This window comes from Xiphophorus hellerii, chromosome 21 (assembly GCF_003331165.1).
Source record: "Xiphophorus hellerii strain 12219 chromosome 21, Xiphophorus_hellerii-4.1, whole genome shotgun sequence".
In the NCBI taxonomy this organism is placed as follows: Eukaryota; Metazoa; Chordata; class Actinopteri; order Cyprinodontiformes; family Poeciliidae; genus Xiphophorus; species Xiphophorus hellerii.
The window spans coordinates 25,808,391-25,823,312 of NC_045692.1; the positions used below are offsets into that span (position 1 = coordinate 25,808,391).

A 14,922-nucleotide genomic window follows, 5' to 3' on the forward strand; every position below is an offset into this window, starting at 1 on the left:
AAGCTGTGTGACCATCCACTGGTTCCTGTTTGATTCCTTCAGGCTGAAAAATAATTTTAATTGATGAGAAAAATTAATCAGGTTGAAACTGAATTAATGGTTTTAACCAGCAGGGGGCAGAAAAACTACAAATGAGAAGCAAGAAGAAGAAAGAATCATTAACAGCTTTAGTTTTATTTCTCTATGGAAATCAGAGAAACCGAGCAGGAATATTATGGGATGTTTCACATTAAATGCTGAAATTAAAAATGGAGGCAGCAAAATGATCAAAAACAATAAATAAACATCTGACAGAGAAACAAACTAAACCAGCTGCTGTTCCTGAACTAATAATCTAAATATTTGGTTGTTTCTGTTCTGATGCTGCAGATTAAAACAGCAGAGGAACCAGAACAGAACCTGGAGGAACACCAGAGACTCTGGACATAGAAACAATAATTCAGTTCATTTTTAAACAGGAAACATTTCATTACCAAACATTAATAACAGCTTCAGTTTACTGAACATTTGATCTTTAACAGCAAAACATGAATCAGCTAAAAAGTTTCCATGTGAAACGTTTGTGTTGGAGCGAAGCTGATCTGTTATCATTTAATTCATCATTTCATGAAAATGAACAAATTTTCTTCACAAAATGTGAACCAGGTGAAGAAAAAGTTTCTTTTATCTTAAATATTTATTTTGCAGTTTTGGCTTCAAGCTCTGATGTTATTTTAGTAAATGTTGTTTATTAGTCCCAATAATCCAATTAGTGATTAATCGATTACTGAATTAGTTGATGATTATTTCAACAAAATGAATCGTTTCAGGTTTTCTCTGCAGATCAGGACAGGATGGGAAACTGTAGGTGGCGCCGCTGCACTTCCTGCTCACTTTAAACTAAATCTGAGTTTATTCAGAGACTTTCTGGCTGCAGCTCAGTTACAGTCGGACCCGGTCCGGGTGTCAGGATCCGGTCCTGATCTGGTCCCGGTGTCAGGATCCGGTCCTGATCCGGTTCTGATCCGGTCCTGGTGTCAGGAACTGGTCCCGGTGTCAGGAACCGGTCCTGATCTGGTCCTGACCCGGTCCCGGTGTCTGAACCGGACCAGAACCGGATCAGTCCAGAGCAGAATGGATCCCCCCAGCAGCTCATGATGGAGCCGATCCTCCAGTCTGAAGGAAACCGGATCAGTTCAGTTCCTCAGCAAACATTTACTCCAGTTCTGGTTCTGGACGGGAAACCAGAAACTTCTGCTGGAATCAAAGTCTCAGTTTTTATTTCTGGATTCAATAAAATCTGTTGTCAAACTGATCTTTGGGTTTTTATGGGTTTGAATCAGGAAACAGGAACAAAACGACTTTTAGGATCCAGAAGAGCTCAGAGAAAATCATCTAAAAGATCATTTTAATGATCATTTTAATAATTTTAAAGATCATTTAAAGGTCAGAGGGAATCCAGGAAACCCTTCAGTTTTTCCTTTAAGCTTCTCTGTCTGAGTTTCAACCAGAAGCTTTGAATCGTTTCTCGTCTCCAGAGGAAGAGGAGGACGGAGAGATGAAGGAGAAACTTCCTCTTCCTCACTGCAGCCAATTATCTGAGCTCGTTAAGCTGCAGAGGAACCGACTGGACCAGAACCTCCTGACTTCAGCTGCTTCAGGATTTCAGCTCAAACATTAAACAGATTTATTGACTTTATGTTTATTTATGTTAATATGGAACCAAAAAATAGAAAATAACAGAAAAATAATAAAACAAAAAGATTAAAATCCTTTTGAATACAAAGGATTTTAGTCCAGAAATGTATCATATAGAACATGATCTCCATGTTCTGTTCAGGATCTGGGCTCAGAACCGGGTCTGTTCTCAGAACCGGGTCCAGGTTCAGAACCGGGTCCAGGTTCAGAACCGAGTCCGGGTTCCTCCTGCATGAATCTGAGGTTCTGATGAGGTTCTAGTGAAGCCCGGTGGATTTAATAAAACCTCCAGCTGGTTCTGTTCTGGTGTCTCTTCTTCTTCTTCAGACGTATTTTATTCACATCACAAACATTTAAACATCTTTAAAATCACTTTTTAATTCAGATCTAATTTGGTATTTTTTACAGTTTTAACCAGAATCAGCAGAAATTAAACTCTTTAAATGTAAACACTGTGTGACGGTTATAAAACTCTAATAAATAAAATTCCTGCTGATTTTATAACTTATTGCATCTGGACCTGATTTGAAACTTTTTCCAGCCTGAGAGGAGAAACTTGTGTTGCAGCGCCACCTGGTGGCTGGTTGTTGAATCACAGCAGAGATTAAAACAAAAACTGTTTTATTTAAATTGATTTTCCTGAATAACTGGAGCAGATTAAACTTTAATATCACATCAGTTTCTTTTCCAAAGTTTCTCTCAGAGCAAAAAACTTTATTTAACCTCCAGTTTTAACAAAACCTGAGATAAAAATTAATATAATAAAATAAAGTCAGTTTTTCCTTTAGAGGTGATCAGTGATGAACTAGAGATGATTTATCTCCAGGATCCGGTTGATCTGATTGATCCAGTTGATCCGGTTGATCCAGTTGATCCGGTTGATCCGGTCCAACAGGTTTAAATCTGATTCCTGCTGGAGGAGAATATTATCAAATATCAGATTAAAATCCTGTTTGATTTATAATCTGGTTCTTTAAACTGATCCAAGGATGGAAGAAAATATTTAATAGTTTTTGTTTAATATTTCAAATCTTTTAAATTTGAATCTAAACAATTTAATCTTTGGTAAATTTATAAAAGTATGAAGTTTGTAACGTTTAGATATTTTAAAAATGTTTTCAGTTTTTTGGTGTTTATTGTTAGTGATGATATATTTTACAACATGTACAGTTTGGTTTTTGTTTTTTGACATTTCCAGTAATAAATGTCATTTATTCTACAGAACCGGCCCGGTTCTGCAGAACTTCCAGGACGCCTGGTTGTAGTAAACGGTGATCCTGTCCAGCTGCAGCACTGAGTCGCAGCTTCCTGCTGCAGCGACGGCGTGTTGATCACTGACCTCCTCCCAGAACTGGAACCAGCTGCTCCATCATGCTGGACAGAACCGGTACCGAGATTTAAACCGGTACCAGGATTTAAACCGGTACCGAGATTTAAACCGGTACCAAGATTTAAACCGGTACCGGAGCTGAAGTTCATCAGGTTTACAGTCGTTTTCTACAACCTGATAGTTTAACTGTTATATTAAATATAATATCTGAACACGAAGCATCAGAGGAGCTTTGCTTTAAATGGGGGTCAAAGTTCACCACGTTTAATGAGTCCTGGACCGAACCGGGACCAGAACCTGAACTAAAGGAAAAGTGGTTGAACATAAATCATCATGAGATTTAGATTTAAATCAGGTTTTGGTTTGATAGTTTCAGTTTTTGTTCATGGACAGAATCCTATTATTAAATCATTTATTACAGAAAAATGATTCATTTTTTATCCTTTTGTTCCATAAATATTATTTATATTAAATATTATATAATATTAAATATTCATTAAATCATGAATTAGCTGAGATTAAACTTGATTTCTGTCACAGCCGAGGCTGATTATTATCCTCACTGATGAAACTGATTTATAAATTCAGAACCAGAATCTGGACTTTGGATCAAACAAACAAGGTCAGAATCCAAGATGGCCGCCAGAATAAAGTTTTATTTCCTCTAATAACTGCAATAAATCATTTTCTTTCCCTCCATGTCTCTCATGTTTCATTAGTTTAACAGATAAATAAATTGTTGTTTTAGGTCTAAACTCTCCACAGATGAACTTTAATAAAATAAACTGAGTTCATTTTCACTTTTATCTTAGAAAGATTAAATATTTTATTGTAATTTAATAAAATCCTCTTTATAATGTTTATCTGGATCTTAATGTTTAAAACTTTACATTTTCAGCTGCATCATTTAAATCCTGTTAGTTTTAATAAACAATTTATATAATATTATAATTTCTTCTTGCACTGAAGACAGAAAATATATTTTAGTCATTTAGATTTTTATTTTATTTATTTTAAGTCTTTTTAGTCTGACGTTAATTTGAGTTGGTAAAGTTTCAAATGTTCCGGGTTTCAGCAGAGAACAGCTGGACCCATCCGAACCAGCTGGACCCATCCGAACCAGGTGGACTCAATCAGAGCTACGATATTAATTATTGATTCCATTAACAGAATAATAACGTGGAATCATAAAACTATGTCATTAATTCAAATAAAACCTCAGAATGTTAAATCGGGTCCAAACCTTGGTTCCGATCGGAACCATCTCCCTCATTCTTCTTCTGCCGTTTCTCCGGAAATGTCTTGGAGCTCCGGGCGCGCGCCCCTTTGATCTCCTCCTCGCGCCGCCATGCGCGTTCATGAGGCCGCGCCTCAGCTCCATCAGAACCATTAGAGGTTCTGCAGAGTTCTGACCCAGACGACTGAAACATGAACAGATTTCCATCAGTGAAGATCAGTTTGGACCACCAGGTCGTCCTTCCACTCACTTTTCCTCTGCTTGGTGTCGGTTAAACGCTCTGAGGCTGAACCTGACTGAGGATCAGCTGGTGTTCCTCTGATGGGGTCAGAGGTCAGGGCTTTAAGGCAGCAGTTCTGATCGACCAATCACATTCCTGCTTTCAGGCTCCATTTGTTCATGAAGTTCAGAGAAATTCTGTTAGTTTGTCATAAAACTGACAAAAAGATTTTAAAAATCTATTTTGATTCATTTGATTCACAGAATATTAAACAAAATGCAGATGATTCATTTCTGTTCATTTGATACAAATCAAAATCTAAAAACATTAAAACAGCTGGCAGAACCTGAAGGCAGCAGGGAACCGGGCCGGCTGAGCAGAACCAGAACTGAAGCAGCCTGAGGAACGAACTGGGCCTGGGGGCGGAGCCAAGACATATGGGGCGGAGCCAAGACATCGGGGGCGGAGCCGCGGCCCCTATGAGGCGGTGGGGTCGTCTGCGGTGACCTTCAACAGCCAGGACGACATGCAGAGCAGCAGCTGCCCTGCGGTTCTGGTCAGAACGCAGGACGGACCTGGAGACACGGAGACGGACCGTCGGCCGGATCCGATCGGAGTCCAGAACCAGACGGAACCATCGGCCGGCCTCACCTGAGGACGTGTTGGACTCTGGAGAACCTGAAGTCGTAGGACAGCGATGACGTCTCCAGCAGCGTGGCTCTGACAGCCAGGCTGCACTGCAGGTCAGTGGGCTGCACTTTATAGAGGTCAAAGGTCAGCCTGAAGACGCCCCTCTTCCCCGGCAGAATCTGAAACAGACAGAAGATCAAAGACATTTCATTTGTGTATGGATGAGGCCAAAATCAATGTGTTCAAAGCTTATTGAACTTCCTGGTATTCAGATCCTTTATGGTGGAAATTTAAAATCCTGCAGAAGCTTCAGGCCGATTCTAACGACTCCCTGAGAAATCTGCTGCAGAAACAGGTTCAGCTGTGCAGTGAGACGGTTCAACATGTCAGGACGGAGCAGACACTCAGGAGAAACCGGATCAATACGTTTCTGTGTCGTTTGTGCAGCTAAATGAACAGATTTATTCATGTTTTCACATCGTTCTGTCAGTGGAAACATTGATATGCAAATCTGTAGAAAATTATTTATGTTGGTTCTTTTTTCTGTCTATCTGGAGTCTGTTCAATAAAGAAATCAATCAAATCAAAACCTGCTGCTGCCCCCTGCTGGAGGAACTGAAGAATGCAGCTGCTGAGACTCAAACTGGGATTCTCAGGTAGGGGTCAAAGGTCAGGGGTCATGGCTGTCAGCTGGAGAAGGATGGAGCGCTGCCTACAGGTCAGAGGTCAAAGCGACTGAAGCATGTCTGCAGTGATTCTGTTGTAGATCAGTGTTGTTCACAGTGAGGCCTGCAGTTCCTTAAGGAGCCACCAGAGGGCGCCAGGTCCCCGCTGCCTTCAGTGTTACAGTCTGTGTAGCCCTGCTCCAGCTGGCTGCTGGTCGCCTCTCTGTGGATCTTTTCCCTCCATGTTCCAGCGATCCGACCCGGCAGAACCAGAACCTTCAGTCCACTCTGTCCTGGAGGTTCCCCTCCATCAGCTGGAGGCGGCGGACCCCGACCCTTTCTGGGTCTCACTTTGCTCTGGAGCCACGTCTGGCCCTCATCCAGCACCATCAGCGGGGCGCCACTGGGCAGCGCCTGGAAGAACTCCTCCGAGTCCACCACGGTCCCGTCCTCCTCCAGAACCAGAGTCAGGACGCTGCAGCAGGACAGCGTGAAGACCGCGGCCGCCTGGACACGCCGCCGACCGTCACCTGCTCCAGCAGCTGGGGAAGCGGAGCCGCCAGCAGACCGCGGCGCCGCCGCCGGCCGACGGTGCAGACCTGATGGCGGCGAGGCCCAGAGGACGGCAGGACGGGCGGGACACGGCGGCGTGGACGGTGGACACGGACCTGATGGGGAGGAGGTCAGCAGAAACAACAAACATCATCCAGACCACAGGAAGTCCTACAGACTGAAACCAGAACAGAAGCCAACTTTTCTCTTCAGGACGTTGATGAAGCAGCAAACTGAGAGCAGATTAAAGCTGAGATTAGACAGGATGTGATGAAGGGATTATTTCCTCTAAAGTCTCTTTGTTCAGCGTTTCCTGAGCTACAAACAGCTAAATGTAACAGTCCTGAATGATTGGACGGAATAAAAGACTGAAATGAGCCAAAGGTCAAAGGTCAAGAAGTCCTGCAGCTTCCAGAACAAAAGCAGGTTAAAGTCTGAACCTCCATCAGAATCTAGTTTTTCTATCTGAGACGTTTGACAGGAAGAAGCTTCAAAGCTGATCTGCTTCATTAAACATATTTTAATAAAAACACTTTAGGAATATTTCTAATTATTGCCCCATTCTTGCCTTCCTGACTGTTTTTCTAAGTGCTGTAAAGTATTCACACCCCAGCAGATTTAAAGGGACCAACTCGGTTCTTCAGACCAACCCAACCAGAGTCCAAGTTTCTGTTTGGTTCCTCCAGAGTTCTGATAGAAACTTTCAACCCAAACAGCTGGTCGGAACCGCAGATCCGGTCCAAGCTGCGCATGTCCGCCCTGACCCCCCCTCACCACCATTAAAGGAGAATCAGGTCAAAATGCAATCAGGGAAACTGAGCAGCTAAAGTCTGAACGTGATCTTAATAACAGCGACTGATCCTGTTTTCAACCACAAACTTTCATGAGTTTTACTGACTTTTAGAGACAAACCAACAGGAAGTTGGTCAGAATTATGAAGTGGAAAGAAAACATTTATTTTCTGAATCATTTGAATTAAAGTGTCAAAACTTTGATCTACAGACTTTATGAAACATCAGCGCTGGGGCATTTAGTCCAGCTATGGGGCAGTTAGTCCAGCTCTGGGGCAGTTAGTCCAGCGCTGGGGCAGTTAGTCCAGGAGGTCTTTCCTGATATTTCAGGACGATTATGAAAAATAAATAGAAAGTTTTTCTAACTCCAACATCAGATCTACGTTTTTATTCACAAACAAGTATTATGAGTTAAACTCTGTTGATAATAATCTGATGGTTAGAGGGCTCAGATCCCTCTGGACCTGGTTCTGGTTCTGGCTCTGCTGCACCAATCAGGAACTGAGAGCTGAGAAAAAATGGCGCCTGATTGGACGAAGGAGCAGCACAGCTGGATAATATACTTCCTGTTTTCCTCTCAGAGGAAGTGATGTCACTGAATGGCTGAACGTCTCAGATGATTTTAAAAACTGTTGAACTGAAATTTATTTCATATTTATGGATGAAAATGAATCAGAAAAAAAATCAGCTTTAAATTTGATCAAAACTCCATGAAGACACAAAACTGATCTGATTTTGAATTTGATCTTTATTGATACAAAGACACAAACAATATCAGACACTAAAAACAGGATGAAAATCATTCAGGTCAAAGGTCATCATGATCAAAGGTCATCAGCTTCTGAGGATCAGCAGGAAACGGAAACGATTCAATACAGAGATCAGATCCTGCAGAGAGAAGAAAGATGCAGAGATCAGATCAGTGAGTTTCCAGACTCTCTCCAGCAGCAGTCAGTGACGCAGCACATCCAGTAGAAAGAGCAGCAGGGCCTTCAGTCCTGTTCAGAGAGCTTTACTGGGAACACTGGATATTTGCTTGATGCTAACTGGTTTAGTTCAATATGCTGACAGCAGCTGGAATCACTGCAAACATTTACTTACCATACATTCTTTACAAAACGCTTCAGCTGCTGAACATCTGAATCTTTCAGTTTGTTGCTGCTCAGGTCCAGTTCAGTCAGATGTGAGGGGTTAAAGGTCAGAGCTGAGGCCAGAGAAGAACAGCTGATCTCTGACAACCTGCATTTCCACAATCTGAATAAAGAATAAAAGATGTGAGCTGAAGCCAACAGGATGCAGGTTAGTGGCAAGAAAACTGTCACATGACAAACATCAGCAATAAACTAAAACATGGTGACTTACTGTAATCGTTGTAGTTTACATTCTGGATTCTGTAGGAAACCACAGAGATCCTTCACTCCAGAATCTTTCAGGTCGTTGTTCCAGCCCAGGTTCAGATCAGTCAGATGTGAGGGGTTAAAGGTCAGAGCTGAGGCCAGAGAAGAACAGCTGATCTTTGACAAACTGCAGCTCTCCAATCTGAATAAAGAATAAAAGATGTGAGCTGAAGCCAACAGGATGCAGGTTAACCAGTCCAACAGAACCAGTTAAAGAGCCTCATGAATATTAATGCCAACATGCTGCTGCTTCAATAAAGACCTGCTGACTTCAGCTCTTAAACTCTGTCAGCTCCACCAGCAGCTCCATCAATACAAACTCAGCTTCTGCAGCAAATCATCCAAGTTTCACACAAAACCAACAATCAGGAGGAAAAACCAACTAATGGAGATTAATGCAGAGAAATTCAACTATTTCATTATTCATCAGCCATAAAGACATGAAGTCATGGAGAATATTTAATGTCAAAGTGACTTTAGGAGCTGAACCAGAACCAGAACCTGGTACTGGGTCATGATGAGTTGGAGGATTTTAGTGTTGAAGCATCAATCATTGATTATAGATTTGTTCCTGTCAGATTCTAGAAGCTGAAATTCACTTTTCTAGACTGGGCTGAATGACCTTTGACCTTCTCCACATGAGGGGGATTTCCAGTCCGAATGCCGTCTGGTTCTGACCTCAGATCAGCCGGTCCAACTCAGAGAATAAATGAATCTCTGGCTCCAAGTCCAGGAACAAACTCAGGAAAATGTTTCTTACAGCAGAAGATATGAACTTTGATTTTCAGATGAATTCTATCAAATTATTCACAGAATAGAAACTGAACTGTTACAAAGTCAATCTGTAGAAAATGGAGAAAAACTGATTTCATGAAGGTTTGAAAGTGGAGCTGAACTGGCTGCAGTTTTCTGCTCCAACATGTGAAAAATCCTGAGCTGCTGATTCTGCCTGGCAACACTAGGATCACTACTGTTGACCATAAACATGCAGACACAACCTCCAGGGTCGGCCTGTCAGGCAAACCTGTCACTGCTAAAGAGGACAGTGGCTGATATTTAGACCTTTGCTGAGGAAGAGAAGATCAGTGGATAAGATCAGCTTCACATGGAAATATCAGCCCAGAAATGATCTCCCACAATTCAGGAAATCTTGGCCGACTTATCTGAGCTCCTCCACTTTAAAGAGATTCAAACATTAAACTGACATCAGTATTTTAACTGATTCCATCTTCCCGTCTATCAGCAGTTTTCCTCATTTCTAAAAAACACAGAAGCTTTAATTTGACCAAACCATAGAAGATCACAGAATCCCATCCCAGCGCTGCATGTCCCGAGGCCGAAACATCATCAGTGACCCCTCACACCCCCACCATGGACTGTTCTCCCTGCTGCCCTCTGGAAAGAGGTTCCGCAGCATCCGGTGCAGGTCCACCAGGTTCCGAAACAACTTTTTCCCACTTGCCATCAGACTGCTGAACTCTTAACTGGACTGCACTTAAAATCTGGTCTCCACTTTATACCTTGCACATGTACATAGCTAAATAACTTCTATTTTACTGTCAGTCCTGCACTTTATATTTTATATTTATATTTATATTCATATTTTATACTGTATTTTATTTTATTCTGGAGTAACCTCACAACATTGGAAGCTCAAAACATTGTCCTGAGCCGTATGCAACGAAATTTCATTCTGTATACACCCTGTGCATGCAAAATGACAATAAAGTCAGTCTAAGTCTAAGTCTAAGAAGAAAGCAGACTTTACCATGAAGACCCTCAGAGTGGATCAGTAGAATATCAGCCAGACGTCTGCAGGTTAGTGGCAAGAAAACTTTCACATCACAAACATCAGCAATAAACTAAAACATGGTGACTTACTGTAATCGTTGTAGTTTACATTCTGGATTCTGTAGGAAACCACAGAGCTCCTTCACTCCAGAATCTTTCAGGTTGTTGTTGCTCAGGTCCAGTTCAGTCAGATGTGAGGGGTTAAAGGTCAGAGCTGAGGCCAGAGAAGAACAGCTGATCTCTGACAAACTGCAGTTCCTCAATCTGGATAAAGAATAAAAGATGTGAGCTGAAGCCAACAGGATGCAGGTTAACCAGTCCAACAGAACCAGTTAAAGAGTCTCATGAATATTAATGCCAACATGCTGCTGCTTCAATTGCAGGATTTTAGTCAGAAAAATTATTCCAGGTCTGATCAAAGTACTGAAGCATCAATTATTGGTTATAGATTTGTTCCTGACAGACAGGAGGTTAGAAATGACTAAATTAAATAAAGATAAAATGAAATACATTTAAATCTCCCATTAATTCAATAAATGCATCATAAAATTATTAAAAACACTTAAAAATATCACAAAGTTCTTTTCATACATTAATAATTGAATATATAATGAAATTATGAAATATTCAGTTAAATAATTAGATGTCCAATGAAATCTACCTTTAGAAATGAATTTAAATAATAAAATGTCCTTTTAATGCAGTGGTTCCCAAAGTGTGGGGCGCGCCCTCTAGTGGAGGCTCAGTGCCATTGCAGGGGGGCAGGAAGCGTTATGGATGAAAAAATAAACAGTTACACAAAAGTGTTTGACTGTAAAGATGGTTTGTAGTTTGTTTTGTTTCAACCTGAAGTGAGAAATAAACTTCAGTGGAGTTTGAAAACTAAATGTGTGTTTAGGTTTATGTCTGGTTGAACGATGTGAGTCCAGTTGATTCTTTTTTATTTTGGGGGATTTTATTGTGATCCATAGGGGGGCAGAAAATCTTTGGGAGCCACTGATTTAAAGAAATGTTTTATTTTAAATATTTTAAGTGTTTCCCTGTATTGATTTATTTCATGGCTGCTGTCTGAGCATCTTGTCATTAAATCATTTCAAACCCATCACCCTCAGTGGGCGGGGCTAACATTGATCCTGTCTAATCATTGATTGGTTCTGTTGTTGGTTTGTGTTCCAACATGGCGGCTCTGTTCATGCAGAACCTGAATGACCTCTGACCTGAACTGGTGAGACATTTTAGAGCGAGCTAGAGACACAGAGGCTGGAGCTGCTCAGCCAGTTTGTAGCAGATCAATTAGAAAGTTGATCAAAGTCATTGGAGTTATTTATAGACTCAAACCAAGACATCGACTCCAGACTGATTGGAAAGTTTTCCACCACAACGTCAAACACCTGGACCAGGTGGTGCACCATGTTCTGTGACCACAGGGGGCGATAGCGAGCATTTATCTACATGAACATCTTGAAGACAAACAAGAGCAATCAGAATATGATGGGTCACAGAATTTGGTAAAACACCTGTGATGGGGGTCAGCTGCTGTTCATGGCATGTTTCATAATATATTCAATTATTTAGTGGAAAATCTAATCATTTATTGGCATTATGGCACATTTAATTTATTAAAGGGAGATTTACAAATATTTATTTCATGGCATATTTATTATTTTAATTTTGCCACCTTTAAGCCTCCATAGCTCCCAGAATCTGATGTTAAAAATTAAAAACATTCAAATAAATGACATGAATACATAACATTTTATTATTCCTCTTTAATAGTTTTTATTTCTAAAGAAAGAAAATCAATCAGTAAATGTGAAGTTGGAGCTGCAGATGCAGCCTCAGCTCTTTGCTCGCCCTTATTCTGGGGATTTTGCTGATTTTCCATTTCCTGTTTCCTCCCTGCAGCCACTTTTACATGAGAGCAGCTCTTAACCATCTGGACTGATCTCTGGTCACGACTTCACATCAGAAATATCAGCAATAAATTAAGACTCTGTTTCTTACTCTAATCGTTGTATTCTGCATCCAGTCTGTAGAATATCACAGATCTCCTTCACTCCAGCATCTCCCAGGTTGTAGTTGCCTCTCAGCTTCAGTCCAGTCAGAGGTGAGGGGTCGGAGTTCAGAGCTGAGGCCGGATCATCACAGCTGATCTTTGACAACCAGCAGTGGCTAAATCTGAATAAAGAATAAAAGATGTGAGCTGAAGCCAACAGTCCAACAGAACCAGTTAAAGCAGCCATTTTTAACCACAGGGCCACAGTTGGGCCACCAGCGCCACCTAGAGGGCTGCAAGAAACCCCAGGTTTTTACCTGTGGGCAGTGGTGGAATAAAGTTTACAGAAATCATAGATGTTGCCGTCAGAATCCAGGCTCTTAGTTTCCACCACTAGGTGGCAGTAGTGTGCCAGTCAGTTGTTAAACACGCTCTAATAAGCTTGTTTAGCAACAATAAGCCAGTAACGTTCGGTACTGGATAAATATTTAATGCAGAATCTTTCCATCTCTAGTGCTGAGGGCTGAGAAACTCCTCTTCCTGATCACAACCTGGGAATCAGGATTCACATTCTGGCTTCAACAAAGATCAAACCTGAAACACTGAGAGCTGCTGGAGGCTCTGAGAGCCGTGAACCCATCACACCCAGACTGGACCCCATCAGTCCCAGAGGCCTGAGGGTCTCACTAGGAGGAGAATCACATGGACAACAGTAGTTTGTCAGAAGATAAACTGTTGGGACTTTATTTGTCACAGGTCTGGAGGAGAGCTGCTGGCTCTGGCTGCTGCAGGTTAAAATTCATCTGCACATTATGAGGCTTTACCTTTTTATTGGCACTTTACATTATTTTATAAAATATGTTTGATTTCAAAATTATTTATTTTAATGGATTTATTTTTGAGCATATAATTTAATTAATTCCCACATTTTCTCCAGGTTTTTGAATCTTGAGCCATTGTAGAAATAAAAAAGGAGAAAATTTCTGCCAAAAACCTCAGAAGTTTTCTAGAACAAACAACGAAATTAATGAACTTTAAGTGAAAAACTTTACTGAAAGAAATCTGAAATTAATCTCAGAAATTTTCTGGAAAAATATGTAAATTTATGAGTTTCAAAAGTAAAAATGTTCAAAATTTTCAATATCAAATTTTGATTGATATTCAGCTGCAATGTTTATGTGGTTTAGTTAATAATCAACTAGTTGAACTGCAAATCCAGATCCCAACATACATAAAGATGAACGTATCTAACTTTATCTCACAGTGACAAAAAACTAAATAAAAAATCAGTGACTGTGGACCGAATAACTTCTGAAATTAAACGACTTCACTTAAATGATGACGCTTCACCTGCGGCTCACAACTTCCTCCTGGTGGCATCTAGAGGAGAAATCTACGCTAGTCGGATCCGTCTGATCCAACCGATTAACTTTAATTATCCAAGACTGAATTAAATCCAACATATTTTAATGATGATTTTTCTGCTTTAGTCCACCATTTGAGTCAGCAGGAAAACTTCCCCTGTTTTGCCTTTTGTTCATCCTCCCCAGTCTTGAGGGATCAACTGAACTCAGGAAGCTTTGAACCCTGAGTGCGGTCCGGGTCAGGGTTCGGGATTTTACAAGGATTTTTCTGTGTGGTTTTGCTTCCCTGAAACCGACTGATGTTCGGCCGTGACATCTGCAGAGACCGAAGGAAGGCAACGTCTTCCAGCTCCATGTCTGAACATCTGCAGCTAACAATAGTCCCACTGTTAGCAACTTAGCATCTTTCTTCAGACACTTGGGGACATTTCAGACAAAACATATGAATCGACCACAAATGGAAGGTCAGTCAAAAAATAATAATTTGGTAATTGGATAGAAAATGGCAATCAATGCAGACCTAATAATTTCACTATAAGTAAAGCCTGGTGGGCTGCCAGGCTTATAATACACTGGAGGAAACCCTGATTTAGAAATAGTTTCTCTGATGTCTGAAGAAAATGAATCAGGGAATTTCAGGATGAGGCTGCAGATGCAGCTTCATCTCTTTGCTCTTTGTTTTTCTGTTTCCTGTTTCCACCCTGCAGCCACTTTAACATGAGAGCAGCTCTTAAACATCAGTATTGATCTCTGGTCAGAACTTTCACATCACAAACATCAGCAATAAACTAAAACATGGTGACTTACTGTAATCGTTGTAGTTTACATTCTGGACTCTGTAGGAAACCACAGAGCTCCTTCACTGCAGAACCTTTCAGGTCGTTCCAGTTCAGCTCCACTTCAGTCAGATGTTGGTTGGACTTCAGAGCTGAGACCAGAGAAGAACAGCTGATCTCTGACAACCTGCATTTCTCCAATCTGAATAAAGAATAAAAGATGTGAGCTGAAGCCAACAGTCCAACAGAACCAGTTAAAGCAGCCATTCTTCACCTCAGGGCCACAGTTGGGCCACCAGCGCCACCTAGAGGGCTGCAAGAAACCCCAGGTTTTTACCTGTGGGCAGTGGTGGAATAAAGTTTACAGAAATCATAGATGTTGCCGTCAGAATCCAGGCTCTTAGTTTCCACCACTAGGTGGCAGTAGTGTGCCAGTCAGTTGTTAAACACGCTCTAATAAGCTTGTTTAGCAACAATAAGCCAGTAACGTTCGGTA

At 41.2% G+C, this 14,922-nt stretch overlaps 1 protein-coding gene and 1 long non-coding RNA gene across 18 annotated transcripts in view; one reads left to right on the forward strand and one right to left on the reverse strand.

The window, feature by feature from the left end:
* LOC116712074 (NACHT, LRR and PYD domains-containing protein 3-like) overlaps window positions 1-14,922 on the reverse strand; it is a 1,065,068-nt gene that overhangs the window by 1,023,835 nt on the left and 26,311 nt on the right. For 5 of the 17 annotated variants that reach the window (XM_032551823.1, XM_032551826.1, XM_032551825.1 and 2 more), the window contains exons 9-12: window positions 14,458-14,628; window positions 12,295-12,468; window positions 10,381-10,554; window positions 8,465-8,641 (exon numbers count right to left, since the gene is read on the reverse strand). The exons of 1 other annotated variant lie outside the window; for it this stretch is intronic. In XM_032551823.1, the coding sequence (XP_032407714.1) occupies window positions 8,465-8,641; window positions 10,381-10,554; window positions 12,295-12,468; window positions 14,458-14,628 (696 nt within the window). Of the gene's footprint in view, window positions 1-7,832; window positions 7,991-8,203; window positions 8,357-8,464; window positions 8,642-10,380; window positions 10,555-12,294; window positions 12,469-14,457; window positions 14,629-14,922 lie in introns of those variants that run through there. 11 more of the 17 variants (XM_032551833.1, XM_032551854.1, XM_032551836.1 and 8 more) reach the window with 7 other exon arrangements.
* LOC116712187 (uncharacterized) lies at window positions 8,257-8,932 on the forward strand. The gene is made up of 2 exons (XR_004337455.1): window positions 8,257-8,401; window positions 8,687-8,932. It is a non-coding gene; the product is annotated as an uncharacterized LOC116712187 (long non-coding RNA).